The sequence below is a fragment of the Pseudopipra pipra genome, chromosome 6, assembly GCF_036250125.1.
Source record: "Pseudopipra pipra isolate bDixPip1 chromosome 6, bDixPip1.hap1, whole genome shotgun sequence".
Lineage (NCBI taxonomy): Eukaryota > Metazoa > Chordata > Aves > Passeriformes > Pipridae > Pseudopipra > Pseudopipra pipra.
The window spans coordinates 20,451,728-20,479,604 of record NC_087554.1 but is presented as its reverse complement, the minus strand read 5'-3'; the positions used below and the strand labels follow the sequence as shown (position 1 = coordinate 20,479,604).

At 40.5% G+C, this 27,877-nt stretch overlaps 1 protein-coding gene across 6 annotated transcripts in view; it reads right to left on the bottom strand.

Moving 5' to 3' along the window:
* LDLRAD3 (low density lipoprotein receptor class A domain containing 3) overlaps nt 1-27,877 on the bottom strand; it is a 109,815-nt gene that overhangs the window by 67,495 nt on the left and 14,443 nt on the right. For 5 of the 6 annotated variants that reach the window (XM_064657764.1, XM_064657763.1, XM_064657762.1 and 2 more), the window contains exon 2: nt 8,442-8,588. In XM_064657764.1, coding sequence (XP_064513834.1) covers nt 8,442-8,588 — 147 coding nt within the window. The remainder of the gene's footprint in view (nt 1-8,441; nt 8,589-27,877) is intronic. The other variant, XM_064657765.1, reaches the window with a different exon arrangement.

Below are 27,877 nucleotides of genomic sequence, written 5' to 3'. Positions count from 1 at the left end.
TCACTTAATTACAAATTACTTATTTTAACTACTAAGTATTTGGTTGCTTAATCATGAGTGAAAACAAGAGCTAATTCCAGTCTGATATTCCAAGTTTAAGAGTCATCTGAGTAAGTGACAAAAAGATCAGCATCTGGCTTACAGCATCTTCCCAATTAATGCAGACGCTCGTTTCAGGTGTTGTTTAATATTCAGCTTAGCTTAAGAATTCTGATGTTTGTTACCTACCTGCAAGAAATATTCCAGGTCAACCAGGAAATGACAGGAGGCAGCAAGAAACACAAAAGGAGACTTAAAAGCACTCAGTGATTTTAAGATGTGAATAGAAGAACAGAAGTCCAGAGGTATTCCATGTATTTTTGTACAGCTACTACAAAACGTACAACTACTTTTATTGAGAAATTCCTAGCTTTCTGTTATATATTCTAGTTATTTAGGAAAATAAAAGAGGTGTTAATTTCATTAGCTTTTTACACAAATTATAGTGGATTATAAATGACGCAACTAAAGACTGATTTTGTAGAGTGTAAGATTGTTCCTTACACAACACCTGACAGCCTGGAATCCTAGCACATGACGATGCTTACTCCATTAACATTAATACACAAAATCTATTTTGACTGCAGATTTTCATAGCCATGATCCTTCCAGGATGTGAGCTCTGTACAATGCTTCTCTCTTCCTAAATTCTGGCCCTGCTGTCAGATTTTCTCATTCCATATATTAACACCACCCCCCCAAGCAGTCAATATAAAAAATAATCCCTATTCATAAGTTTCTTGTAAGGGATCCACCTGTCTAGAAGAGGCAAGGGAATCTTTGGCAGAGGCTGGCCAACTCAGTGAGCAGGCTTTAGACTGAAGGACTCAGGGTGTGAGGTCCAAAGTGGCAGTGCTCACTACATCACATCCAACTGTGATACTGAGATTCTGTGATTTCTTACAGTCCTGTACTTTCTCTGCAGGCATTTAAAATGCACTAGATAGAGAGGTAGTGTAAGGCAGGGCACCACAAAGGTAGGCTGTTAGTCCTATTTACAAGCAGAGTCAAATTCCCAGATCATACTCTCAAAAAAATGCCACAAGCCTCACACTTCCACCATTTCACATAGATTTTAGCAGGGACTCAGAGTTATGAAGCATTGAAGTTGCTGTAACTATACTACTTTAACATACTGCTTTTATATTTATCTCTATGTCTTTATCTTGTTTGTTATGCCTGTATCACTCTCCTTCATGCTCCTGGGGGCTAGCTCGGTTATTTCCATCAACCATTCACCTGTCTTTGGACACATCCATTTGCAGCAGAGGTTTGTCATCATCTCCAAAACTACATGCAGACAATGACCAAAGTTCACAGCCACCCAAGCCTCTCGTGAGTACTGTGAGCCTTATCACAGCCACTCAACAATTCCGAAGCAGCAGATACAGATTTGATGAACTAAAGACTAGAGATGCAGCTCTAGTACTTTCAAATTGTGTTACAATCATAAGGTAAAATCCTCAAATGTGAAAAAGTTATTTTGATGTGATTTTTTGGAGGTTTTTTAAATATTTTTTTTAAGTGGCAGGTTGCTAAATCACTTACTTGCAAGTATTCCTTACTTGCTTATTTATCTTCTCCAAAATGTGGTGAGCTTTGATACACCACCACTTCACAGCTATTAAGTTTGCACTACTATCATCTTTTAGCTAGCAAGAAAGAATACAACTTACCAGACACCAGGAATGTAAATTTCTCAAAGCTAAAAGTGCACCTGGCTAGCAGCAACAGACTGCAGCAGGTGAGATGCCTCCACCTTTACACTTGTTGCAGGACCTTAATCCCAGGAATCTGAAAGCATCTCTTGAAAATATCACCCTCCCCTCATCTTCTGTAACATTAGCCTTCTGAATTAAGCAGACATTTCTTTTTAACAAAACACTGCATCTCATTCTTCATTGCACTGAGCTCTGCTTGTTGAACGGAAAGCCTAGTATTTAAAAGGATAAGAGCCAGAGTTCCTGTGCCCTTTGTTCCTGTACATGAAAGCCATTCATTAGACTGACCCTGCTGAGAGGTTAAACCCAAGCAAAATATCTTCAGCTGTAATAACTGTACTATCATAATAAGCAGTCATTAAATAGCTTATAGAGATTGTAGAACTCATTGTCTCTACAAGACCTTTTCTCTCTGTCTTTTAAAGTGGCTTCTAGACCTGGTTACTTATTCTTAGCAGTGTGGAAGTCATGAATTTGACTACTCTTGCAGCAAAATGTAACGCAAGGTGAGGACACATCTAAATTCAGACTGTGACCAGAACAATTTGGATTGTCAGTAATGACCATTTATGAATAAATCTTGTCTTTGCCTCCACTGTAATTTTGGCACTTACAAAGAGAAAAGCATGGGTACATAATGTGCCTTTAATATAATATCAGCTTGTGAGCTTTGTGTAGAGCAGACTCAAAGTGCGCTCTTGATTCAGGGCAAACCCCATGATTATTTTTTTAAAGCAACACACAGCAACAAATCTAAAGAACTTCTTCTAAAATCTACCCTGCATCAAAGAGGGCAGGACAAGGTAGTCTGACAGTCCTTATCTGAGGCTTCCAGATTTATGGTACGGCTTTGAAGCTGGTGCAGTCTCCGCTCAATCCACCTCCTTCCTACTGAAGTCCACACCAGGCAGTGTAGGAGTTCTTGCACTCAGAAGCTTCTCCAATGACAGCCCAACTTCCCCAGATATAACTTCAGTTTCAGTGGGATTTTTTTCTTTTTTAAATAATTTCCAGCCCTCTGATGCTGCGAAGCTTTTAACACATGCAGTTCTTAAAAACTACTTTTGTAGAAACTGGATGCCACTGTGAGTCAAAATGCACCCGAAGAAGAAAACCTAGCTAATCCACCTTTGTTCTCCAAGAGTTTCAGTTTCCCAAATGAAAGGTTTTTGAGCACAGGAAAATATTCTTCACATAATCTAGGAAACCCAGGCTACTAATTGCAGAGCGTGGGTTTCATTTAGCATTCATGTGAAAAGATTCTTTATATTTCATCTGTGTCTGTGTGTAACTGATCATTATGAACCCTTTCCTGCGAACTCTCCATTACCGAACGTGTCAAGCTGTGACACCTGTTGCAAGTGAACACCAGAGGGAGCAGTAAACATTTGTCTGGTAGGAAATTTTTATATTGGAGATGGAAAAAATAAGGAAAGCGAGGCACAGCAAACCCTGGAGAAACGTAAAAGTGATTACTGTGGGCTGTAATTTCAAACTACAATATACTGCTAATCCAGCCTAACTCCCCACCAGTGTAGGGTCAACAAAGAGTTAGAGAAAGTGTGCAGATACAAACACTTTGAATGAGGGAAACTTAGTTGTGCCACGTCTCCCACCCCGTCACTTCACATCCCAACGACACCAGAAGATTTACGAAGTCTTCTGAGACTATAAAGCATTTATACAAAATGCTGTGTGCATTTAGATGGATTAAATGGAAAGGCAAACATACCCAATGTAGAAAAGATAAGACACGGAACGGAATCTGAAAAAACAGATCATGTTTATTATATATAAACACACAGCTCAAACTCTACAGGGTAAAACCAAGAACAAAGTTAAGAGACACATAAGAGAAGATGAAATCAAAGATTAATATGCCAACATATCAGCAATGAACAAGTAATTGCAACACTATCTCAAATATTATTCTACTAACCTGGCAAAGACAGTTAAAAATGCTTGCAAAACCAGCATGGTTACAACCGTAACACCACCGATCAGAAAGCGTTCCCACCACACACCTTCATCCTTGCACTACAGCATGCAGCCTACCAGACGTAGGAGTTGCTAGGGTATTTGTCACCAGGATAGGGCCTCAAGGGCTCCAGTCCCCTGATACAGAAACAGAAATGGTCTTACCAGATCTGCTAGACACCTGGCTTAAATTGGTTTCCCAGTCTGCTCAAATATGAGTCACAGTGCTCAGGACCATGAAAGTGTGTTGGTGTGAGATTGCAGAAAAGCTTGGCTCACCCCACCACGTCGAGTGCAACCCAGCATCATACATGTGTATAAAGTAGACGTTATAAAATCTTCAGTTCTGATTGCATTGGGTTCCCTGCAAGCACATGTATCTCAGGAAAAGAGACAAAGCTGACCTTTAGTGGAAGCCTGCTTGGCAGGCAGCTTCAATACCTGCCTGGGGAATCCTTATTAAAATAGACCGTTTTCATGCAGCACTTCATATAATGAAGACATTCTCCCCCATGGAGGAGACTTGCTCATAAAGACTCTGTCTGAAGAACAATCGGAGAAAGGTCTGATGACGATGGATTGCTGGTGATGAAACGAGCTTTTTATTACCACAGTTCCAGATGTTCCTACAGACCGGCTCTTGCTAGCCAGTGCAGAAGTGTGTTGGCAGCACATTCCTACAAGCACGGATGATGCCCTCTTGCTCAGACATCTACACACTCCAATCACAGCTTTTAACATTGATTCAAAAACCTGGTTTACCTTTATGTTTGTGTTGAATGAGCAACCATGACAACTGGAAACAGAAACACATGGGAAAGAGAAGTTTCTAACATGAGAACACACTGCCCCAAGGCTATCCTTGCATAACATTTTTTTTCTAGCCACAGCCTACACTCTTTAGCCCTTCAATTAACACAGCTAGTCACTGCATTCACTGCGTGCCACTATCTGCTCATAGCTGAACGTACAAATCTGGCACATAAGAGATGGCTCTCAGAAGAGCAGTGAAGGAAAATCCAGGCTCCTGGGTATTTGGTACGCCTCTAATTCTGGCCGCTGTCATGCCAGGCACTTAGCGCGGATGATGTGCCATGCTCTGAATCCCCACCATCTGCTGCTTGTTAGCTGACAAAGGCAGCACATGCCACCTCCCCACTAGCTGCTGCTCATTACTGACAACAGCCATTCTGTGTTCACAATGTTCTCTCTGTAATAATCTAATACGAAGACGTACAAAGAGCAAAGGAAAAAGGAAACAGAGATGACAGAGTAAATTATAAGCTTAACTAAGAACATTAGCGCACTCCTAAATCTCAAGAAGAGAATCCTTCCAACAGCAAGATGCGGTTCTTGGCCCCAAAGGAATAGGTCAAGAGGTAGGTATAAAGGTCAGCACTAAAAATAATGCATTTCCCTGAAAATGTTTTGAAACATGCAAGCACCCATTTCTAGGCTCTTTCCATTCAGGTTCTCTATTTTGTTACATTTTGGCTCTTCCATACTGGATAACAGTAAGAACTGAGTGGCTCACAGCATGCAGCTCCCAACCTGACCAGGGCAAGCACTAACCCCAGGTATATATAATGCCTAATGGTATGCAACCAGTGCAGGATTTAGGATTTATGCAATCAATACCTATAAGCTCCCCATGAAAGTCCTGTTGGTAAAGATTCTGCATTTGTCAAGAAGAGCTTGCTTCCATTATAAATCATCTACACAGCTAAAAAGCAGTAATAGTAGTAACACTTGAAAAAAACGTGCATGACAGATACTGGACTACACAAGCTGATGAGCAACCCAAGAGATGAGAACCAGAAGAGAAGGGAGCGATGAACTACAAAAGGGTTCTGCACTGGCAGATACATTGATGATGGCAGATTACTCAAACTATAGACAACTGGAAGTACTCACAAAACATTCATATTGCTATGGTCAATTAATTCTTTTTCAAGCTCAATAAGTGGCTTAGAGGAAAAACAAAAGAGAGATTCTGCTTCAAGCAGTAGTTCTTCTTTACAACAATGTGGAGTCACTGTTTCAGCTTATTCCCTTTCTCCTTTGCCTTTCCTTAACCCTCCTCCCTAGATAAAACCAGACAAAATTTTTCAGTCTGCACATCACCATGACAGAAGGCAAGAGTATGAGAAATGTTCTGTGCAATAACAGCATACAGCCAGCCAGTGTGGGAAGTGTTAAACTGATCACAGGTCAGGGCATAGAGGAAGCACGGAAGATGACAGACGGTATGGATTCTGGCAAGTGTGGGAGATGGAGGGGAGATGGAGAGAAAGCCCACAGGCAAAGGGACATGGTTAAAAACAATGCTCCTGCAAAGCAGGAGACAAAAAAGGGACAAAAGGAAGAGAGGGAAGAGACAAGACATGAATGGACAACTTGCAGGTAATTCTGTTTTGCATCTTATTTCCTCCTCACACCCAGACTATCACTTTTCCACTCACGGCCACAAAAAATGAGAACCAGACCACAAGTTTAAAATTCTCCTGTTTGAAGGGGGACAGACAGGATGAGATCCTACAGCAATGGAATTGATAAAATATTGCTGTACATCCACATTCAACTATAAGACAAATCAAAAGAGAAAGACTTTCCACATAACCACACATGTGTGCATGAAACCTCCTCAGTGAGCATGCCAAAATACAGCATACTCGTCTTTGCAACAATACCAATCTACAGTACCAAATGAATCCTGTAACCAAGCTCCTGTTCACACACAAACACTTCTTAGCAAGTCTAACACCATTCAGTGTGAAATAGTTACTCGATGAGGAATCACAGGCAAAGCAACTTAAGAGTACAGCTGAGAGCAGAACACACTGGGAACTCAGCCATCTCATGCTGCTAATGCAACTCCTATGGCTTTGTCTCCACTTTGCTCAGCTACTGCAAAGCAAAATCACAGCAAAAAACAAAGGACTAATTTTGCTGCAAGGTAAGTTTTAGAAAGTAGAGCCTTTAGGCAGAAGAAAGGTAACAAAGCCTAGCCTAAAATGATTTAAAAAAAAAGTTTTATACCTGTACGGCTGCTTTTCAATGCCTTATCTCTGAGCTAGGAACAAATCTAACAACAGATTTGGGCTGTATAAGCCCATCCAACTTTTGATTACTTTATGATGGAAAAGACTAGTTGGTAACACTATAGATTTGGAGACTCAAATGAGCACTATCTGCACTCTGTTTTGGCTTATCTGACCTGTCAACAGCAGGCTAGCATAGGATAGCACTGCTCTCCCTGCAAGTCTCTTTTCTGTGCTAACTTTCCATTTCTGAGGGTCATCAGATAGCAGATAGATATATAGCAAGAGGAAAGAAGAGTCTAATTATCTCCATCGACTTGTGTAGGAACAAAAGGATGCTCATCCAGAAAGCTGGCTAAAAGTATTTAAATATAAAACCCAACAAAGGACAATTCTGCAGAAACTTAAAATTCGTGGCTGCAGCACAGCCTAGATCAGTGAGGTTTATTTCAGTCTGTCGTGACAAGAACAGCTCTTATGAACTGTCATTTTACAGCTATTTATATTTTATTGTCAGTTACCATGTTTATTACTGACTGTAATTCAACTGATTTTGGTAAGGAAATTTTTGAACAGAGTCACAAAGCATATTTTCCTGTTACTGATTCTTGGATAAATACCCAGTACAGCCTTCATTAAGAAAATCTTCATTAAGATTAATGAAAATCTTCACAAAAATCATCTAATTGCATCAGGTGAAACAAAATTTATGCAAGGCAGATGATGACAACACTCTTAGAGACAGAAAAACTCGTGGTTTGCATCCTATAAACACCAAGATGTGCCATCATTCAGTTTGTTTTAAGAAGCAGAAACAGCACACCCAAAGTCATGCCACCAGTCTATTCAGGAGCCAAGTAATAAGGAACCTGAGTCACACAGTTGTTGTCATCAGGAACATCTCACTGAAAGGTACAGGTTGAGCTTTGGATATTTTTATTCTTGCCAAAGCTCCCACCGATATAAATTCTGCTAGGGTTAAAACAGATATGCATGACAAAGATCAATCCTAATAACAGACTCATTCTTTCCTAAGATGTTAACATTTAAGTAAAAAAAAAAAACAGTTAAATTAACATGTCTTCAATGTTGTTACACGAGCCTGATGCCTTATAAGGACTGCAAAACATTTGATATTTCATAGAGATACTTTTAATGCTTTAGAAAGTGAGCAAAGCTCACTGGCTTAAAGCAGAACTATATATGGAGATTTTCACAGCACAGTTATTAAAGCCCCCTTACTTAAAAGGGATGGATAACTGGGGTTAAAGTAGAGACAATCAAGTTAAAAAAGCAAGAGCATTTAACAACACATGGTATTTCTACTCAGGTAATTTGAAAGAAACTATTCTTTTTTCCTTTCCCTCCATAAGGAAAGCTAATGATATCTTGGAAGCATCCTGGGAAAGGTAAGCTTCCTATAAATTCATTTGAAGTGTAATGAAAACCTCTGTAAAGCATACACGTAAAGAAACTACACTGGATACCAAAGAACCTTAAAGACCTGAAATAATAAAGTCTGTGCATTTTTTTCTAACAAGATCTAAATTAAACTGGCATCAGTTGTTACTTCCCTAACACACACTACACAACACAGCAGTAACACTACTTAGCCAAGCCTTGTGATATAAAGCATGTTAAGGTCACAGCAATGGTCACTTACGGCATTCCTTCTCATCACTGTCATCAAAGCAGTCTGGCAGCCCATCACACTGCCAGGACCCTGGGATACAGCGTCCATTACTGCACATGAAGTTTCCAGGAATGTTGCATTCATTTGTGAAGTTATTCCCAGGCAACAGTTGGCTGTCTGCGACAAATGAAAGAGAGGTAAGTTTACAGAGGATTTTAACAAAGGCAACAAAAGCAGTCACTGAGCAAGCTGTTTCAGCAGTTGAATGGAGATGAAACATGGATCTTGATCCTGGCTATTTTGTCATTATCCTATCAGCATCCTCAGCATGGGACTTTGGTAGCACTTTCTTTTTCCCAAATTATCATTTTACTTGTTCTTCATTCTCACACTCCATTTTGCAGATTCCCCTCCCGCTATTTTCTTTCTAGGAATGTACATGCAGCCTTCTATGTATACTCAGGTCAAAGTAAAATTTGTTTAAAAAAAAAAAAAATCTCTTCCACACATGGTCAGTCTAAAGAAAAATAAAACAGATGAGGCCACATGAACTCAGCTCTATAGTCCTTTGCTTTTGTCAGATTAGTACTTAAATGGCAGAATACTTTGTTGTTGCTGTTGCTACCCAAGGGCTATGCACTAGGTAATACACTGCGTAATTCATGACAGGTTTTCAATTAAGTTTTAAACATAGCGCTGCTGATCAAAGTTAGAATTGAGCTTCTTAGTGTTAATACAGTCCCCTGACATACATCTGTTCACAGGCAAGTAAGGCATTTGGCCAACTGGTGGGGGGTCAGTAGCAGGATACTGGAGATAAGAGAACAGTGAAAGAGAGAAATCTAGAGATTTGCCTTCAAGGTTAAACACAGCTCTAATCAGTCATTTTAATCTACTGTTTTTCTCACTTAGTGCATTTTTTCTGGAATGCAGATATCACAGAAACACAAACTTCAATGAAGGAAGACAATGACAGTGGTTTTAATAAGCACCAAAATGGCATCACCTGTTGCTAAGAGAAGGGAAAGCTACAAGACAAGGCAGAGAATGAGAGAAAGAATATCTTTTCCCTTATCTTCCCGTCATATTCCAGACTTGTCCCAGGCAACATGCACTTGATCAAGCAAAAAATCAGAAATACAAACCTTTCCCAGGTAAGGTGGAGTCCTTACCTGGGAAAGGTAATATGTCCCCCTCCCTCCCAGCCAGCCTACGTACCTTCATTGTTCAAAACCAGAAAGAACAAATTAAGCTGACACAAAGCTTAACCATTTACTTCTCATTTACCTATTTTGAGGATAACCACATTACTTTTGGAACTCAGGGGGAGTGGCAGAGCTGCAGTTCCCTCCACTGCCCACCCTACACCAGCTTGCTTCCTATTGCTCTTGGAGTCCAACTCCTTCCCCTCCCCAGGAAGGCTTGAACACCAAGGGCAAGGAAAACATTACTAACACAGCATCGTGAGTGCCCCACTCTTCAGTCCTGCACAGGGCACAGAGCAGATCACAACTGCCAGGATCAGCAGTTTAGTGAAGACCCCTTCCTAGCTCATTCCTGCACTCCCAGGGAGGAATTTGCTTTGTACGGGCATCTCTGGAGAACTCATCTGCCAAAATAACAAGCTTTATAGCATGATTAGAGCATGAGGCTTTCTAGAAACTCTTGAATCAGCCAAATGATTCCCTTCCTTCCCCAGAGCGTTTCAAAATGCTCCATCCCTGACACAGGCAAAACTGCTAAGTTTCACATCACTATTTCAAAAGACATGATAGGAATGCTTCAGGGAGGTAGTTTCTTTAAGCCTATGTCTGCCCCAAACAATGTATTTCCTCCCAAATGTTATTTCTTGCAAATGGCTTATTCTCCTGGGGATCTTTCAAGAATCTGCCAGAACAGTGCAGATGCCTTAGTGGAAATCTGCCCTAAGCTGTTAAAAGACAAGGTAGCTTGGAAAAAAACAAAAAAGTGGAAATAAGGTCTTTTGAGGCAGGTGGGCAATCCGAGCCAGTGGCCACACATCCGGAGCCACTCATAAGTCTCCTGCTTAAAGAAAGAGTGAAAGCTACCAAAAAGCATGCCAGGCATGCAGCTGGAAATAAGATGTCTTTTAGCAGCTTCACTCAAACCTCAGTTTCATTCCCTGCATCACTGGAGAAGCAACAGCTTTGCTCTCCACACTGTTACAACCTACAGCACTCTGGAACAGGCTCTGCTCCAGCCCAGTCAGGCAGGGCCTTCACTGCTCCCAGCAGCTCCTGGAGAAATGCTATACCCAACTCTGCCTCATGCCCTAGACCCTAAATTTAAATCAGCAATGGCAACAGTTTGTCCTTGGATACTCCTACCATGAAACACTGAACAGACACTGCACTATCAATAACCACTGCCAGGCTACTGCTGCCTTACAGCCACCACTGTTAACTAAGTTCCGCAGTTCTGTGTTCAATCAGGAAGGGCTTTTTTGTTGTTTATGGTGTTTTTCCCCTTACACCAGTAATGGAACACATTCAGATCAGTCTTTGTATCATTGATGTGTACCTGGTAAGTAATGACCAAACAAAAATCACCACACTCAAACAGCTACAGGGTGAAATATGGCAAGATATGACAGAGGTGAGAGATACCTGGGTATTCTTTGCAATGTAAAGGTACAGTCAATATACCATATATCAAATTAGTTATAAAGCCTGTAAGAGCTTCAAGAGCAGAATATAACTCCCTTCTCTATCGTCCCCGCGATAAATAGCTTTCAGGTCAGTATGGTACCACTGCAAGACTCTCCTGATAACAGTCATAACTTTTATTAGAATTTACAAGTTTTGAGATACTACAAAACTGAAATGTCCTAAGAATAAATCTCTGATATAAAACAGAGCTTTTCCAAGCTTGACAAGAGAATTGGAAATTACCAAGGCTTTTGCCCTCTCAGAATCTAAGCAACCAGGCAGTACATTTTGGCAGCAACATCAAAAAGATGCCAATCTCATGGCATCTCTCTCTGTTGCTTTGCACTACCTTCTTGTCTGACCTGATACTTATGCCTCTCAACCAACTAGCTCCACTTCTACACAGAAGCAGCAGTTACCCAAAATGAGAAATCCTGCTGTGAACACTTAAGTGTGACTTCTTCATGACTTGGGCAAGTTGCTAGGAAAGAACCAACACCACGTCCCACAGCTACCTGCTCCAAGCACAGAACTGTCCTCTCCCACCAAGTATAATTACCTTCCTGAGAGAAAACAACTGGATGCATCTCAAGCACTTTAACACTTCCTTGTCAGATCTACTGACGTTATCTTGCCTTAGAAGCTTTAGCCATGATGTCCACACTCCTTTAATGAAAAAATTTAGACCAAGCTATGTAATTTTGGAAATTTCTAGAGTTTCAAAAAGCAAAAAAACCAAAACCAAGAAACTATCCCCCCTAAAAAGCGCTATCAAGTCTCTGTTACTTTTAACAACTCCTTTAAACAAATGCCATACTTCTATCCTATTAACTTGAAGCAACAATCCAGGAGCACGTAAAAATTTTATTTGTTACCCAGTAAGTTGTTTGTTTATAGGATTTCCTTTGTCATACAAATAAATTTATCTTCAATGTTCTTTTAAAGCAAGGATGTATTACTAACTCTTTCACCAAACAGGAAACAAAAGATAGAGGCAGATCAAGTTACTTGCAGACAGCCCTACACAAGCTTTGCTGCAGAATGGGAACACAGGAACTCTGACTCAATCCAGTTTTAAAGCAACAGATATTTTTCTTAAAACATGACCTTCATCAGCTGCTAGGAGAGTTGCATATTACAGACAGCAACTTGAGAGTCACAGTCAACATCTAGAAACTTGTTTCATGTATTACTCCATGCCCAAAAAATCCACTGGTGGATAAAGAACTGTCAAAACAATGGCACATGTGGAACTGTTTTAAATTCTATTGCTCCTTTCACTTCCCTCACTTTGCAGGTCTCTTCTAATGGATTTAAAATGATCCTCAAAGAAATCCTCTGTGCAATCATCATCTCCCAACCCTGCCCACTCAGCACACAGCCCATTGCATGACTCCGGGATTTGTGCACACACAAGGAGGAGCGCTGTTACAGACACACACAAGACAGACATGAAAAGGACCAAACCAGATCATCTTGTTCAGTTTTATAACAAGGTCCATAAAGATGTCAGGTTTTGTGTAGCCAACTTGCTGCACTGCCTGTTGGCAGGGGCAGAAATTCCTTCAATCTGGCAGAGCTGGCTTTCCAATAGCTGACATATTTACCCTGCAGCCTCTTTGACTAATTTTGAATTCAACCCAAATATGAGCTACACGGATGTGTTCAGTTAAGTAAAGGAGGAAGGAAAGAAGAGGAAAGTAGTCCATTTTCACTGCAACACATTGCTCACTTTAAGCAGCATACCATCTGGGTGAATTAAAAAAAAAGAACTCATGTTTCACCGTGAAGGGGACCGAGTAAGGAAAATCAATCTGGTTTAGCAGCCACTTTCAAAAATGTTACCATTTAAATATTTAATATTCCCTGAAAAAGAATCAGAGAAAAATAAATAAAAGGACAAGTCATACTGAGCAAGCACTTTACACTGTATTAAGAAAGCAAGTCAAGGATATCTTTCATAAAACCATATTTTACCTGAAAGCACTCCAGAGAATTGTGCACATTACAGAACAGATCACTACTGATAACACAGCTGCCTCTATATCAGAAACTATAATCAGTAAGAACAGGCAGTCACCCTGGCCAAGAAGGTTTTGAGGAAGAAATACAAGACACTTATGTGTTCAACACCCTCATGAACAACGTCAGTAACTTCAGCCTCTTGGCAAAAAGGATCTATCACTAAGGATGAACCACGAGCTCTTCACCGCCAAACTTTTGGCATGTATTTTGCAGGAATCATGGGATCTTCACTGGATACTTTCGATGGATCACTGCTTAAAGTTTTTCACATGTGAAGAGAATTATTTTGATCCAGGCTGGTACGTAGCTGTTAAGCTGAAGGGTTACTCATGATACTTTCCTGTCACATGATGTATGCACTACCCTTCATACTTGAATTCATTTTTTCTTTCTGCTTAAACCCTTGCCAGGTTTGACTTAAGCATATCAGAAATCCGTTCTATCTCTACTGAAATGTGCACCAAGTTGTGAAAACAAAAGGAGAGAGACTAGAGCAAGTCAGTAGCTGGAATTTGCAATAAGATGGCATCAAAACGATATATTTTCAATACACATCATAGCTAAAGAAAAGCGAGCAATATCAGCAGTCTTGAACAAACACTTTTTGATCTTCCTCCATCATCTTAAAAGACTGCAAATAAGTGGCACTAAGCGACTGGTAGGCTATTTCAGGATTTGATTCCTCAGAGAATGCAAAACTATTTCCAAATGCTTACATTCAGGTCCAGTTGCTTCTGTAAATTTAGCCACTAAGGACAGATGTTTCTTATCATACTTCTTTACGTTGATGTGAAGCATCTGACTCACTCCACATCTACTCTGTAGAGATCTACTAATGCAGGTGATGCAGCCAGAAGAGGAATTCAAAAGCTGAGCATGAAGAAACTCGAAACATTATGCCTTGCCTATAAACTTCAGTTTAACATGTGCATGCACAAACTTCACTGGCAAAAGAAGTACACTGTCAGCAAGATAACACCAGTGGAATTAAGGTAGACTTGGCTTAACACTTACTACACTGAAACAGAAGGCAGAGATGATTTGTGCTTATAGGAAACATCAAAGTCAGTTCTTGTGCAGCCACCCAAAGAGACTGGCGACAAACTTGCTCAACCTCTTTTCTACACTAATACACACCCACTAGTTTTCAGGAAAGAGGAAGGTGTTCGTACTGAATTCAAGCATGTAGGGCATACGAAGACCACTCATTAACAGCACCAAAAAGGTAAGGAAAATACACCAATGAGGACGAAGTGTACTTTCCATATCTTAAATAAACACCTTTCATATTACCCAAAAAGTTGTTTGCAGCTGCATGTTCATCAGCATATCGTGTCAGTTCCCATAAATGTTTGTCTTCAGTTTGCTTTGCTTTCCTATGCACTGCTGCAAAGGTATCTTGCCAGAACAGAAGACAAGCATGCCAGTGCACATTCAGGCTGGCTTTGGGAAGCAAAGAGTAAGACAAGCTCTCTCTTGCTCTGCTGTGAAGATTCTGACAACACCTAAGCCATCTGCCACAAGTAAAGGACACCTGCCATTGATCATCTGACAACTTAAATCCTCTTGAACAGTTTTAATCCCTATCCTCCCCATCCTCATTTAAACTGCCTGATGATTACATTGCTTATGCTATATCAGAAGTTATGAGGGCTATTTGTAAAGGCAGACTGATAGTCCCACTGCAATATAACGGCTCAAAAATGTTTCTTCACTGAAGCAGCAGATAAATTAGTGATTACTCATGGAACTGCTCACTGATTAGGTTCGACTTTCCCTCCCTCAGTTTTTCAACCACTATCCATGAGATGCAATATATTCGGTATCCAGCATTTTCAAGATTTAAAATGGATCAGTCCTAGCCAAAAGATCAGAAACTCCTGTGCTTACTTCAAATTAAATACTAAATATTACTGAGGCAAGTAAAAGTCAATGGGAAAACCCTTTTTTAAAGCACTAAAAAGTATAGCTTCTTTCAATTAAGACAGAAAAACTACTGTGGCGGGGGACACTGACTACTGTCTCATGCCCATCATTCACCCATTAATTCCTCACAGCAAAAGCTGCCTTTATTGAACTGGAGATCAATTAATACATCATGGTCCCCACTATAAATAATACAATATGCACCGAATAAATATCTTTTTCTCACTATCTTACAGCCTTAGTTGAAGTAATTGGCACATTCCCTATAGTAGATGGCTGCATTACAGCACTTAGCCATGCAAGTGCCTTAATTAAACATAATCTTCTTAACCATTCCCTAATAAACAACCATTTGCTTTTTCCTTGCAACAACATGTGCAGAAGTGAGCCGAGGTGAACAGGCTTACTTTAATCCTGCAGCCTCCATGGCTGGATTCTATATTTGGGGAACTGGGCATTTCACTAAAGCTTTCGCATTTGCTTGTCTCAGCAGCAGTGCAGCTGCTTGAGTACACACCAAAAATACATCCCCCCTAGGTCTGTGGGCTCAGCACAGTTAGGGTGGTGGAAGAGAAACAGGCTATGGGCCATTAACAGTGCAGAGTGAACACAGCTCTAAACTACAGGTTTAAACAGAAAAAGGAGGCAGAGGGGAGGAAGAAGGAATAGTTTAGATTACTGAAGTGGGTGCATCTTGAAAGAGAAGCATTCCTCAGCAAGAACATCAAATGGAGATTATATGCTGTTCTTATCCAAGCTAAAACTACCTAGAGATTGCTTCCTTAAAGAAGCAGGAAAGATAAAAACATCTTATTTTTCATACCTCTGAAGGATACCAACCATACCAAGTTTAACAAGGGCAAGTGCTGAATTCTGCACCTGGGACAGGGCAACCCTGGACGTAGAGACAGACCTGGAAACAAGACACTGGAGGGCAACACTGCTGAAAGGGACATGGGGGTCCTGGTCAATGGCAAGTTGAATATGAGTCAGCAGTGCCCTGACAGCCAGGAGGGCCAACCATGTCCTGGGGGCCATCAGGCAAAGCATCACCAGCCAGGAGAGGGAGGTGATTGTCCCGCTCTGCTCTGCACTGGTGTTGCCTCACTGTGTGCAGTTTTAGGCACCTCAATATAAGAAAGAGTGGAGAGTGTCCAAAGGAGGGCAATTAAGATGGTGAAGGGCCTGGAGGGGAAGCTGTATGAGGAGCAGCTGAGGTCACTTGGTGTGTTCAGCCTGGAGAAGGAGACTGAGGGGAGACCTCATTGCAGTTACAACTTCCTCTCAAGAAGAAGCAGAGCGACAGATACCAATCTCTTCACTGTCGTGACCAGTGACAGGACTCAAGGAAACTTCATGAAGCTGAGTCAGAGGAAGTTTAGGTCAGATATCAGGAAAAGGCTCTTCACTCAAAAGGTGGCTGAGCACTGGAACAGGCTCCTCAGGGAAGTGGTCACAGCACCAAGCCTGAGAGTTCAAGACATGTTTAGACAATGCTCTCAGGCACATGGTGGGATTCTTGGGATGTCCTGTGCAGGGCCAGGAGTTCAACTCAATGATCCTAGTAGGTCCCTTCCAACTCAGCATGTTCTGTGATTCTATGACATGCTGCTATAACATCACCTTGAGGAAAACATTATTTCTGTCTTCACTAAAAGACAAAAGGATTTTTGCACAGTAACACAGAAGACCTACAACGTCTTGGGGCAGAACTTAGATTTCATTATCCCGGTATCTGCTTTAGCAATACACTTGTAATGAGGAGTCAAACAGGAATGTTTGCATCAAACAGCTGTACCTAAGAAAAATTAAATGGGGAGTAGGGGTAAAGGAGGAGATAACAAGTTCATGTGTCCCATCACACTACTCTCCCGAAAACCAGGCCAAGCTGACATTCTGCCTGGAAAATACTGAGATCATGCCTGAACTGTGGCAGCAGCAAGACTGACTCTGATTCATTCAGTATCGAATTTAAAGGAATACCATACAACAACCAAAGTGATAAAAAAAAAAATCCATTTAACAAGTGCTGTGGGGTGGTTTTGTATTTCTAACAATTGGGAGGGGCTAGGTTTAAATTTTCTCACATGATACTCCATGTCAATAAAAAACTTACCTACCATTATTAAGTTTTCTAATCACAAAATCAGAACATTTGCTTTCAAAGATCAAAGGTTTTTAATTGCTCTTTGAGACTTGTTTCTGCAAGGACTTTTTTTTGCTCTGTGCAGATGCAAAAGGTCATAAAAGGCTGCCATTAACCACATTTTCTTGCTTAAAAACATGTACTGAATTACCTGCACTTAGAGGCCTTCAGAGACAATGGGTTAGCAAACTCTGGGATGTTCAGCCTCACTAGCTGGGCAAATTCTTTTAGGTCTTAAACACAATGTAAGAAAAATCCCACAGCTGTTCTGTCTGGAGAAAACAACTGATTTCATGATTAGTTTATTTCTCCGCATGCAAGTGGTACTTCAAGCTGTTGTGTCATAGAACGATGACTTAAAGCGCTGCTCAAATGAGAAGTAATCACAAGGACTGACAGCAGTCAAAGCAGTCAGCTGTGAGGCTGTGAAAGTCAGTGTTAATTCTCTGAAAAAAAATAATTCTATACTGTCAGTTGCTCTAGGAGCATTTCACTATGGTAGTGGTTACAGTATGCCATAACTTATAGGCATAAAAAACATGGAAGTCCTTTGGAGTTGGTAGCTGATACTGGACACATTACCCCTCTTTACATCCCAGCATACAGAAACAACAATGCCCAAATATGCAGCTGCACAAAAACATGGAAGGGGAGCACCTCAAAAAGGAAGAATGCTAATCTCATCCCTCAGCAGGATGTTAAGGAGTTATCATTTTGCCCCTTTTCCAGTAAGTAGTCGCTCAGCACTTATAGGAATATTTAGTATTTCTGTAGTCTTATGTCCCACCACACACCTAGAATCAACCTCTGCAAGCGAATGCAGTTTAAGCAAGAGCTACATGTTACAGAAAGAAAAAAAACAAAAAGCCCCCAAACAAACTATAAACAGAAATTATTAACCGATAGGCAAAAGAACATTTCCACCAGTGAGGAAAAAAAAGCCCAACCAAATAAAGAGACAAACTCTGCTCCTCCAGAGACCTTAGAGTCCAAATCCATATAATGATGACAGATCAGGGACAGAAGCACTACATCAAACTAGCTGCTGCTTTTTGTACATAGCTTTGATTAGCTAAAGGTGCACGTCCGCAACAGTTGAAGCTGATACAAATCAGCCCCATCTTTCTTCAACCCTGGCTATAAATTCCTGTCTTCCCTCACTACTATCTTATTGCATAAACTCCACCATAGATGAGCAGCAAGCTTTGAAAAAAGTTAACCTAAGAGCCTGTAGTTCTCAGTGCTGTCTGAATCAACCCACCACAAAGTTTCAAGAGCATCTGTCATCACAGAAGAGAGAGAAAGGAACATACACGCCCCCCCAGATTAAGAACAAGACAAGGACTGTAGTCTTTTCTCGGGCTCAACCAGATAACCTAAAACACTCCTGCCATTTCCAACTCCAGCAGACATCACTTAGTCTCATAAAGTTGCTTGTCCTTAACAACTATGCCACAATTGCTTCTTTAAGCAGCAAAGCAAAGTTTTTAAGAGCACTAATTTGTCTTGATAACCATATATCAAAGTTTTCCCCCTTCCAGTAAGGAAAGACATGCCATGCTGTGTCCCAGCAAACATGTAAATAGTGAAGGCTGGTATCCCATGACATCTTACTGCTGTTAAAGAAATGTTCCTGTCTGATCACCCAGGAGTCACTCTGGGAGTCACACTCCCATCACCAGACACTTTTACTGTTGGGACACAGGTGGCTCCAGTAACCCACTTGTCTCCCTACACGTCCCACTCACACAGTCAGACAAGGTTTCCTTACTGGATTGACCCAGGATTTCCCCCAGAGTCCTAAACCCCTGGTTCCTTTAATTAATTTAATCATGGTGCATAACACAAAACTAGCTTGAGCTGGTGCCTCTGGGGAGGTACCCCGAGCAGAGGAATCCCTGGGCTTCTATTCCCTCACAGTCTGTACTCCCTGATAGTCTGGGGTCTTCCTGCTGAGTCCTCATCTCCTGCTATGTCTCCCAGTGTCCAGTCAGGTCCTTGTGCCCTTTGATGTGCAAAGGATTCAGTGCCAGGTCACAGTCCCTTGCCTGGGGCTCCCACCATCTCCCCCTACCCAGGGCACAACCTGCAGCTCCCACTGCCTCTGCACACTCAGCTCTAAATGTATTCCTCAACACTGGCAAATGACCATTTCACAGGTGTGCTACAGACAGAATGTGCAGGGCTCTGAAAGCAAACTCACTGTGTAGGCATGGTGGAGAAAACAAACCAAGATGAAGTTATGGTAATGATATCTTCCCAGTTACAGAGATGGTAGAGATATCTTCCCATCTGGAGAGTTTGCATTTAGGATCTGACTGAATGTCAGTAGAGCACATCAGGAGGGGAAAGTAAGCTGTGGTACTGGTAACAAGGGTAGAACTTGGACTCTGTGACTACATGAAAAGGTCACACCTTGAAAAAAGCATGCAAGACACAGCTGTGATGTGAGGCTCCACAGAGGAATCAAGTCCAAGAAAGGCCAGGATACAAGACAGAGTAACAAAACAAAACATCAACAATGTCCTTAACAATAAAGAAAAAAACTCATAACCTCTCACTCAACAACACTGAGCTAATTTCCAAGCGTGAGGAGATTGATGACAGATAACCATGATTTTAATCTAGACAAGACACAGATCTGAAGACTTCCCTACCCTAGGAAGGCAACTCAGTTCCTGCTTTGAAGTCCTGCCCTAAGAACAGAAAACAAGGAGACCAGAAACCTCCCTCATGAGGCTCCTAAAAAAATCTGGAAGAGGAACAAGAATGTTTTTCCAAACAATACACTGCAGCAACAGTTAAAATTAGGAGAAGAATTACCAGAAGACAATCAGAGTCAAGGAAAGGCAACAGCTCAAGAAAAGGAAAGTGACTGTACTAGGTGCTAGTGACAGCACATAGCCAGTGAAGATGGGATTACTATTCTTAAACAGAAACATTACCTGGCAATAGATGATAACCTCTTGAAATTGGAATGCAAATCCAACAAAGAGATAAGACTGAAAAGAGGGCATAAATGAAGACCATGTGAGTTGAGTAACAAAACATGATCCAAAGAAAACTTATAGAACTCAATCTTTTAAGAGGAAAGGCAACTCATTCCTCAGCAGCTGCAATCTTAATGCAGAACTGGACACTGCTAGAAAAAACAATTTCAACATAACAAGCTAAAACAGCGCCTTGATTTCAGAAGATCACCAGGTTGGGTTACAATCAGACAATTTTCATCCACCCTTTATATATGAAAACATGACAAGCCATGGGGCAGCCACGGCAACACCCTTTAAACTGTTCAGGACCTCACACCACTCTCCCAGTATTTTGTAGATCACTGCTAACATACCAGTCCAATTCAACAGTGACCAGCACACACACCTCTTCAAATGTAATGCCCTAGGTCTATTTGAAGAGATTTTGCCATTACTTTGGAGTTGAGAATTTTTTTTTTTATAGAAGACTGCATATTTGCTCTTTTCCTGTAGCTCTGGTCACACGTACTCCACTAGGCAAGCCTCAAAGAGAGTTACATGGGGGCAGAGGATGGGGCTTAGAAATGACAGATGTATACAAGTAATGGTTATTTATTTGAAGTTGGAAATTTCCCATAATCACTACCAGAGACCTAGAAAATAATCACTTCAAGTGAAAAATAACAGCTTTTATAACCACTTACTTAAAGTGTGATTTTCTCCCATTCAAACTGAGCTCTTTGATGTGCTTCATACAGTTATAATAAAAATTTATACAGAAGATAAAGTGACTCAGTGTTTGCTGCACGGATTAGATTGCTGCTGCTTTCTGTAAGCAAAGCAAAACCAGAAAAATAAGTGGCATTTGCATTTTGTCAATAGGAAACATGCTGTTAGGAAGATATGTGGCAGGGATTATATTGAAGTGAGGGGCTCATTCTTTTCACAGGAGTTTAGTTTCACCTTATCTGCACTTACTCATTGTACCAGAAGGCATAGCCAAGAGCAATGATGTTGTTCCATTGCACAGAATGAATACAGTGCCTCCACACAGAGAGGACATTAATGCAGGGTGCACAGTGTGGGTGTGCAATCTTACTGCAAGGCACTGGTGACAGATTCTTTCCAGCAAATACTACCACAGCAAGATACCATCCACATATCACATATTCCAAACTGCTTTCAAGCTAGTGGTAAAATCAGGGGTTTGATTGCAATATAGGTAATCTTGGATTTCGGTTTTTTCAACAGTTGCTTCATTTAACAGCACAGTGAAGAGTGAAGAATACTGGAATGAAGATAGACAGAGGAAGATTTAGCAAAAGGCAGAAAAACTTTTCATGTGTGCATGAGAAAAATGAAGTTTCCCCAGGAGCTGTGGAGGCACCTCTGGTCAGTGTGTCTGAAAGGGCCACACAAGGAACAGTCCAGAATTTAGTCTAAGTGGTGTACCAGCTTTCTTCCTTTTCCCAATTTTTGCTTCTCTTTCAATTTCTGATATTCTGTTTCCTTTACATCTTAAAATCCTCTGAACAGTTTCTAAAAAAAAAAAAAAAAGTAGCACCTGCTTTTTAGAAATCTATCCTGTCTCAAAAGAAAAAAGTAAGTTACGTCACCCTACTCAAAGTGCCCAAGAGACAATAAGTCTCAACAAGAAGCCTCCCAGTACACTCCAGTTAAGAAAGAATAAGCATTTATATACTTCAGCCCCTAATCCAAATATTTTGGGTGTTTTACTTACGCCTCCTGCAGCTTCCAAACCTGGATGTGTTTTACTCAGATGAGTCAATCCCAGGAACTAACTCTAAGCTAGCGAAAATTAGTAAGTTTCTGGTTAAGTACAAAACCATTCTTGCCTTTTAAAGCTTCATTCAACATTTTTTGCATCAGGTATTCTTCCACTGAGCCAAATCAAAACTCAGGAGATCTCTAAAACCTTGCTGTAACCCTATGCATCATTTTTGTGGTAAAACAAATGGAAAACTCCACATTCCTCCTGGCATCCATCATATTCATGCATACTACAAAGTGTACTTTCCAAAGAAGATGGGGCAAAGACATGTCCAGACAGAGAGCTCCAAACTGACAAATGCTGGGAGGGCTCCAGAGCAAACAAGGGCTGGGCAATCACCTACAGTCGCACAGATGGGGATCAGAAGAAACAGAGATCATCTCAGGAAATGCATGAAAACTTTCATAACAAAACAAAAATCATAATATCTCAGTAAACCAGAGAACTCAAGATGCCCAGGCAAAAGACATGTATTTTACCTATTCAGTAATAATTTTTTGATTCTCAAAGTCCATATTCCTTGGTTCCAAGGCAGGATACATTTGTTTTCCCGCAAAACCCAAACCAAAACTTAGGATGCACTAAGTTCATAAATTTGCCAATCTTTTTTCCAAGCTTCTTGAAAAGCAAATATTACTACTGCAGTGGCACCTGAGACTGGACACGAGGTTCTTCAGTGCCTTCATAAGCAGTAATGAAACAGCAGTTCCAGCATGCTGCCATTAAGGGTTAATTTTAATTTTGAGTCTTGTTGGCCTAGTTGGCTATTCCCATAAATACTAACCCAGCAGATATAATTGCAAAGCAGGTATATTTGGCTTCAGTCATTCTTCCAATTTAGCAGCAACTAATGTTTGAAAATTGCAGGGTGTAAACTTAGCATAGTGGGTCTCACACATTATGTTTTTACTGGTGGAGACTTTATTTGATTAATCAGAATTAAAAGAAAGATATCACACTTTATGAAAGCTTGTCTATTTTTTCCCCCAAATCTCTGGAAAGAAACAAGAAAAATCAAACTGTATTGACATGATAATGACAAAGACAGTGCAGCTCAAAACTATGTATTTCTGTGCTCCAACAGCAATTTTTTTCAAGTTGGTGAGTAGAGAATTGCTAGTGCCAAGCAATGCCAAGCCTTCTGCCAAGCAGCTATCAAATCTAGGTAAGACAAAAAAGCAGGGAGGGACATCTTTGGAATACAAGGACAACTTGAACATATTTTCTCTGTAACAACCATGTTCAACTGGCTGGCTCTAACCGACTCTCCACTACTACTCACATACACATTTGCACCTTCCTTTCTGTCCTTCCCACACGTTCCAGTAAGTTCATAAGACAGTGAAAACTCTATGTAACAGATATTTTTAAGGACACTTTAGTAGGTAAAACAGAGTGCTAGACTGACAGCCACTGCCATCAAGAGACCAGGAGTGTAAGGCAGACAGGCACTTAGTCAAGGTTTCTCCTGCTTCACTGAAGTGCGCAACGAGCAGCAATGCAAAGCAGCCTCCGGCCTTCACATTTCCATGAGCCAGTGTGTCGGTGCATCTGATGTTATGACAACTCTAATATTCCTTGGCAGAACAATGTCTCAACCCACTCGCAGTCCATACTGGCTGCTGCTCATTTGGGTTTAGATTTTGTAACCAAATACCTAAGCAGACTTACTCCAGACTTACTAAGATGTCCAATCTTTCAGCACCAGAGCCGCTGCCACATATGCCCTCTCTTTAAATGAAGAGGCCCATATTTAAAAGAACAGGAATCTTGCTGAACATTCAAAACTCGTTTTTCTCCTGGAGAAATCTGAATTGAAAACACTTGGGAACAATGAAGATCTTAAAAAGGCACCCAAGATTCTTAACAGACTCATTTCTCTAATTTTGATTCCCAGTTACTGCAATGATTTCTACCTTTCTTAAAAGTCAAGCTGACACATTTTGTTCAGATCTTCTGTCAAAGAGCTGCAGTCACAGCTCCCACCTTCCCAGTTGGAAAGCCCAGTAAACTGCAATCATCCATACACTGACGTTTTGCCTATTCTCTGAACCTACTTCAGTAGGATCAGAGAAACAGGCCTCACAGGTAAGGTACAAAGCTCTGAGGTAACAGAGCTATAACTTTGGAAAATTAATTAAACACTTCAGAAAGATCTTATGTACTTTGCATCAGAAAAGATGCAAAGTAAACTGGAAAAAAATAAATTAAAAGAGAGCAAAGACTTTCCTTCTACAAAACAAGTAGGAGGGGGCTTGTAAATATTTAACACAATTATCTTCCCTAAGTTTTCCCTTCAGTTTTATTTCCCAATACTGGCACGTTACTGCAGTATGTGGAGATCTGTACTTATGCACAAAAATCACTCTCACAAAAGCAAAAAATATTTGGTCAAGACAAATCCTGTGCTTACATCATACAGACCACGAACTTGGAACCACTTTTAATCTTTTTATTACAAACAAAAAGAAATGTCACTATGTTTCAAGATGTTTTCAAAAAAAAAGGGTGCTTTTGTCTTTATTAGCACTAATGCTTAGTGCCACCCTGTCACAGCAATTTAACAGGATAGCTATACCGTCCTGTTAGCAGGAGACATTACATATTAGCAGAAAACAATAAGCCATACAGTCTGGGACCAGGATAAGCACCATCATGAGACCGGTGATGTCACTGGATAACCTGTGACCTCATATATTATACAATACATCAAGCTGTTCTGTTTTCAGAGACCCCGACGCAAGTGCCTCCCAGACTGAATCATTGCAGCCAGGCCTTTGTTTATCAGTATGTAAGAGGATGCTCATCATTCATTGTAACATAAAAGTAAACTCCTTGCATTCAAGAACTAGAAGAACTGAGTTTCGTGAAAGATATCGACAACTCAGTCACATTCTCCTCTTCAAGTCTGGAAGAAAACCTCATACTGCTTCATGTGGAACAAGACTCCTGTGACCCTACGGACTAGCCCAGACGAAAGAGGATAGCTGACAGTCAGGAGAGACTTCCTTCAGAATATTTCATCCATAATTTAGCTGTTAACAACCATGTAACTGGAGTGGCTGCAGGAAAAATTAACTGTTATAGTGAAAGCACTTATCTTTAATTGTGTTTGCTTTCTACTTAAGCAACAGGGCTTTTCTTTTCTTCAAGGGTTAGTCCCTTTGGAAAAGAAAAAAGGTATGAAGCTCAACTAATAAATACACTTGCTTTAACTTCCTTTTTAATCACTCAAAAAAGGCTGAACATGATTACTATATGTCTTTTCCACTTTGGTCAGCTCCTATGTAATTCATTTTCACATATTCCATCACAATAGAGTTTATAACATAGCAAAGATATATTTATGCCCTTGTTGCTCCACTGCAAGTTTTGCATACAGATATTTCTGATTCAGGCAGCTAACACAAAAATAGTATTACTTTTGACCATGTACACTGAGCCATATTTTGTGAATGAGCTGAAAGTATAAAGGGAAAATTAAGACACAGAAAACACAATGTAATGCTAAAACTTGTCCAGGAGCCTAGCACCAAGCAACTTTGTTCTTTGTAAACACAAGCTGTTAAGTGTCCTAAACCATATTCCTGTTTCATACTCAAAGCAGATAATGTGGCTCAGCCAGAAGCACTTAATTATCCATTAGGTCTTTGCAATATGGCTGTATTTTCTCCAGATTCTCCAATAAATAAATTTAAAAGGAATACCCTTAAGTATTGACAGCATTACAGCTGACTGCACAAACAAACTCAACTGAAGTGTTACCACCACCAAATAACACTCGCTCATTCCATGCGTGAACTCTAAAGGTCATGTGAAAATGTCTTTGATGCAATATCCCCAACACAGACATCCTTAAGCTGATGATGAAAGTTCTTGCTTCCTTTTGCCTTACACGATCACCAAGATTACTCATATGATCAGCAATGGTACAGAGTATCCTTCAGCAGCCTGGAAGCTCCATCCCAAAGGCAGGAAGACTTTCCACAGAGACTGCTACCAGCAAGGTAATTTTGCAGCTTCATTATTGTCATAATTTGAGGAGCCATTAAGAACTGTTCAGTGTATTGCAGATAACTCTGTCCCTGGATGACATTCTTCATCACACTCAGACACAGCAGATTGTCACATCGATCACAGCAACTGCCAGAGACGGGTGACACCACAACTTTTCCAGATGTCAATGTACCTTCAGAAGCACCCTGGCAGCAAGAAGCACATGCCAACAGAGATGCTTTGAGATCAAACACTTATTTAGCACAAAAAAAGTTTGCATGGCAAGATCAAAACCACAGTAAAACTTCAAATGTAGAGACAGAATAAGCTTCCTTACCCCAAGTATCCCCCAACCAGAACACAAAACTCATTGTGACAGTGGAAACTGAAACCCAATTATTCCTTCTCCATAGGTCTGTCCAAGTCTTAATTCTTCCTTCTCTTGCACCAGTTTTATATCAGAGCTGCTCTGCTGAAGCTCTTAGAATCTACCTAGAGAAAAGCATAGAATCGAGCAATTTTTTTTTGTGGAAAGGAAGGTTTAAGCCACAGCACTCAGACCTTAAAAACACTGTTTTCTCTTTCTCAATTTGCTGCCTAGAAAGGTCTACAATAAGTATTTCCTTGAGACATTAAAGATACGATTTAAGAACATAGTGTGCAGGTACATTACTGTGCAAAGCATCCTAGCTGTAACTCCTTCAAGTCAAAACTCTCAGTTTAACAACTCCTCCGTGGAAAACCATTCACTCAAAGTAATAACATCTTTTGTGCCCTCCTCTTCCCCCAAAATGAGGCAGAGTGACTATGGATAGAACAAAGTGCAGCATGCTGAAAAGATTAACTTCTTTCAGTTTTAATGAAATTTCATAATTTGAAATTTCATTTTGAAACCAACACTTTTTAAAGGAAGTTTGCTAACTGAAAGAACAATGCAGTAGTTTTTAGGGAATCCCACAAAGAAGCTGATGGACATTAACATTCCTTCTAGTCCAGTCCCTTTAATGAAGTTTAAAGACATCAGAACACCTTAAAACAAAACCAACAAAGGGTGGCTGAGCACTGGAGCAGGTTCCCCAGGGAAGTGGTCACAGCACCAAGCCTGACAGAGTTCGAGAAGCATTTGGACAATGCTCTCAGGCACATGGTGTGATTCTTGGGGTTGTCCTGTGCAGAGCCAGGAGCTGGACTTGATGCTTGTGGGGGCCTTTCAACTCAGGATATTCTGTTATCTCTGAGAACCAAGCTGTCAATTCATTTTTATACTCATAGCGGTTTTAAACAAAAAGTTAACACACTGAAACATATCCATATAAGTTCTTCAAAGAATTGGGACACAAAGCCCCAAAAATGTACAAAAATAGTAACCAAATAATTCTTGATATGTGTTTAAGATAGAACTGAATCCATTTGGAAGTTATGTAGGTTCAGACCAAAAAAATCCAAAAACCATCCACATCCACACCACCCCAAAAAAACAAACTATACATTTCCCTTTTCCCATTTCCCTGATCAGAAGATACTATGACTAAAGTTCTGTTGTAGCTACTTACCTTTGGACCTTAACCTAAGAAAGCGGATGAAAGATGCTTGCAGCAGCCCTAGGGGACATGCTATATAGACAAATGATTAGCCTTTCCCCACCTTTCATTTCCAGATATATGAGAATGTAATAATGCACTGCTTTCTAATTTCTATTTTAGTTTGTATCTAACACAGAACAGAGATTACCCTATGCTAATAAAAATAAGCATCACATATTTTCCAGGACATCTATTTTAAAGTTCCCCTCTCTAATGTCCAGAAAAGAAATATGTCCTACTCCACCCTGGGAGACTGGCAGCACTTACTTTTTTGCAATCAGGAAACACCGGAAGAATAACCTAATAATTCCAAATCCTTACCTCTGCTGATATGATTGAAAGTCTGTTGGTATCATT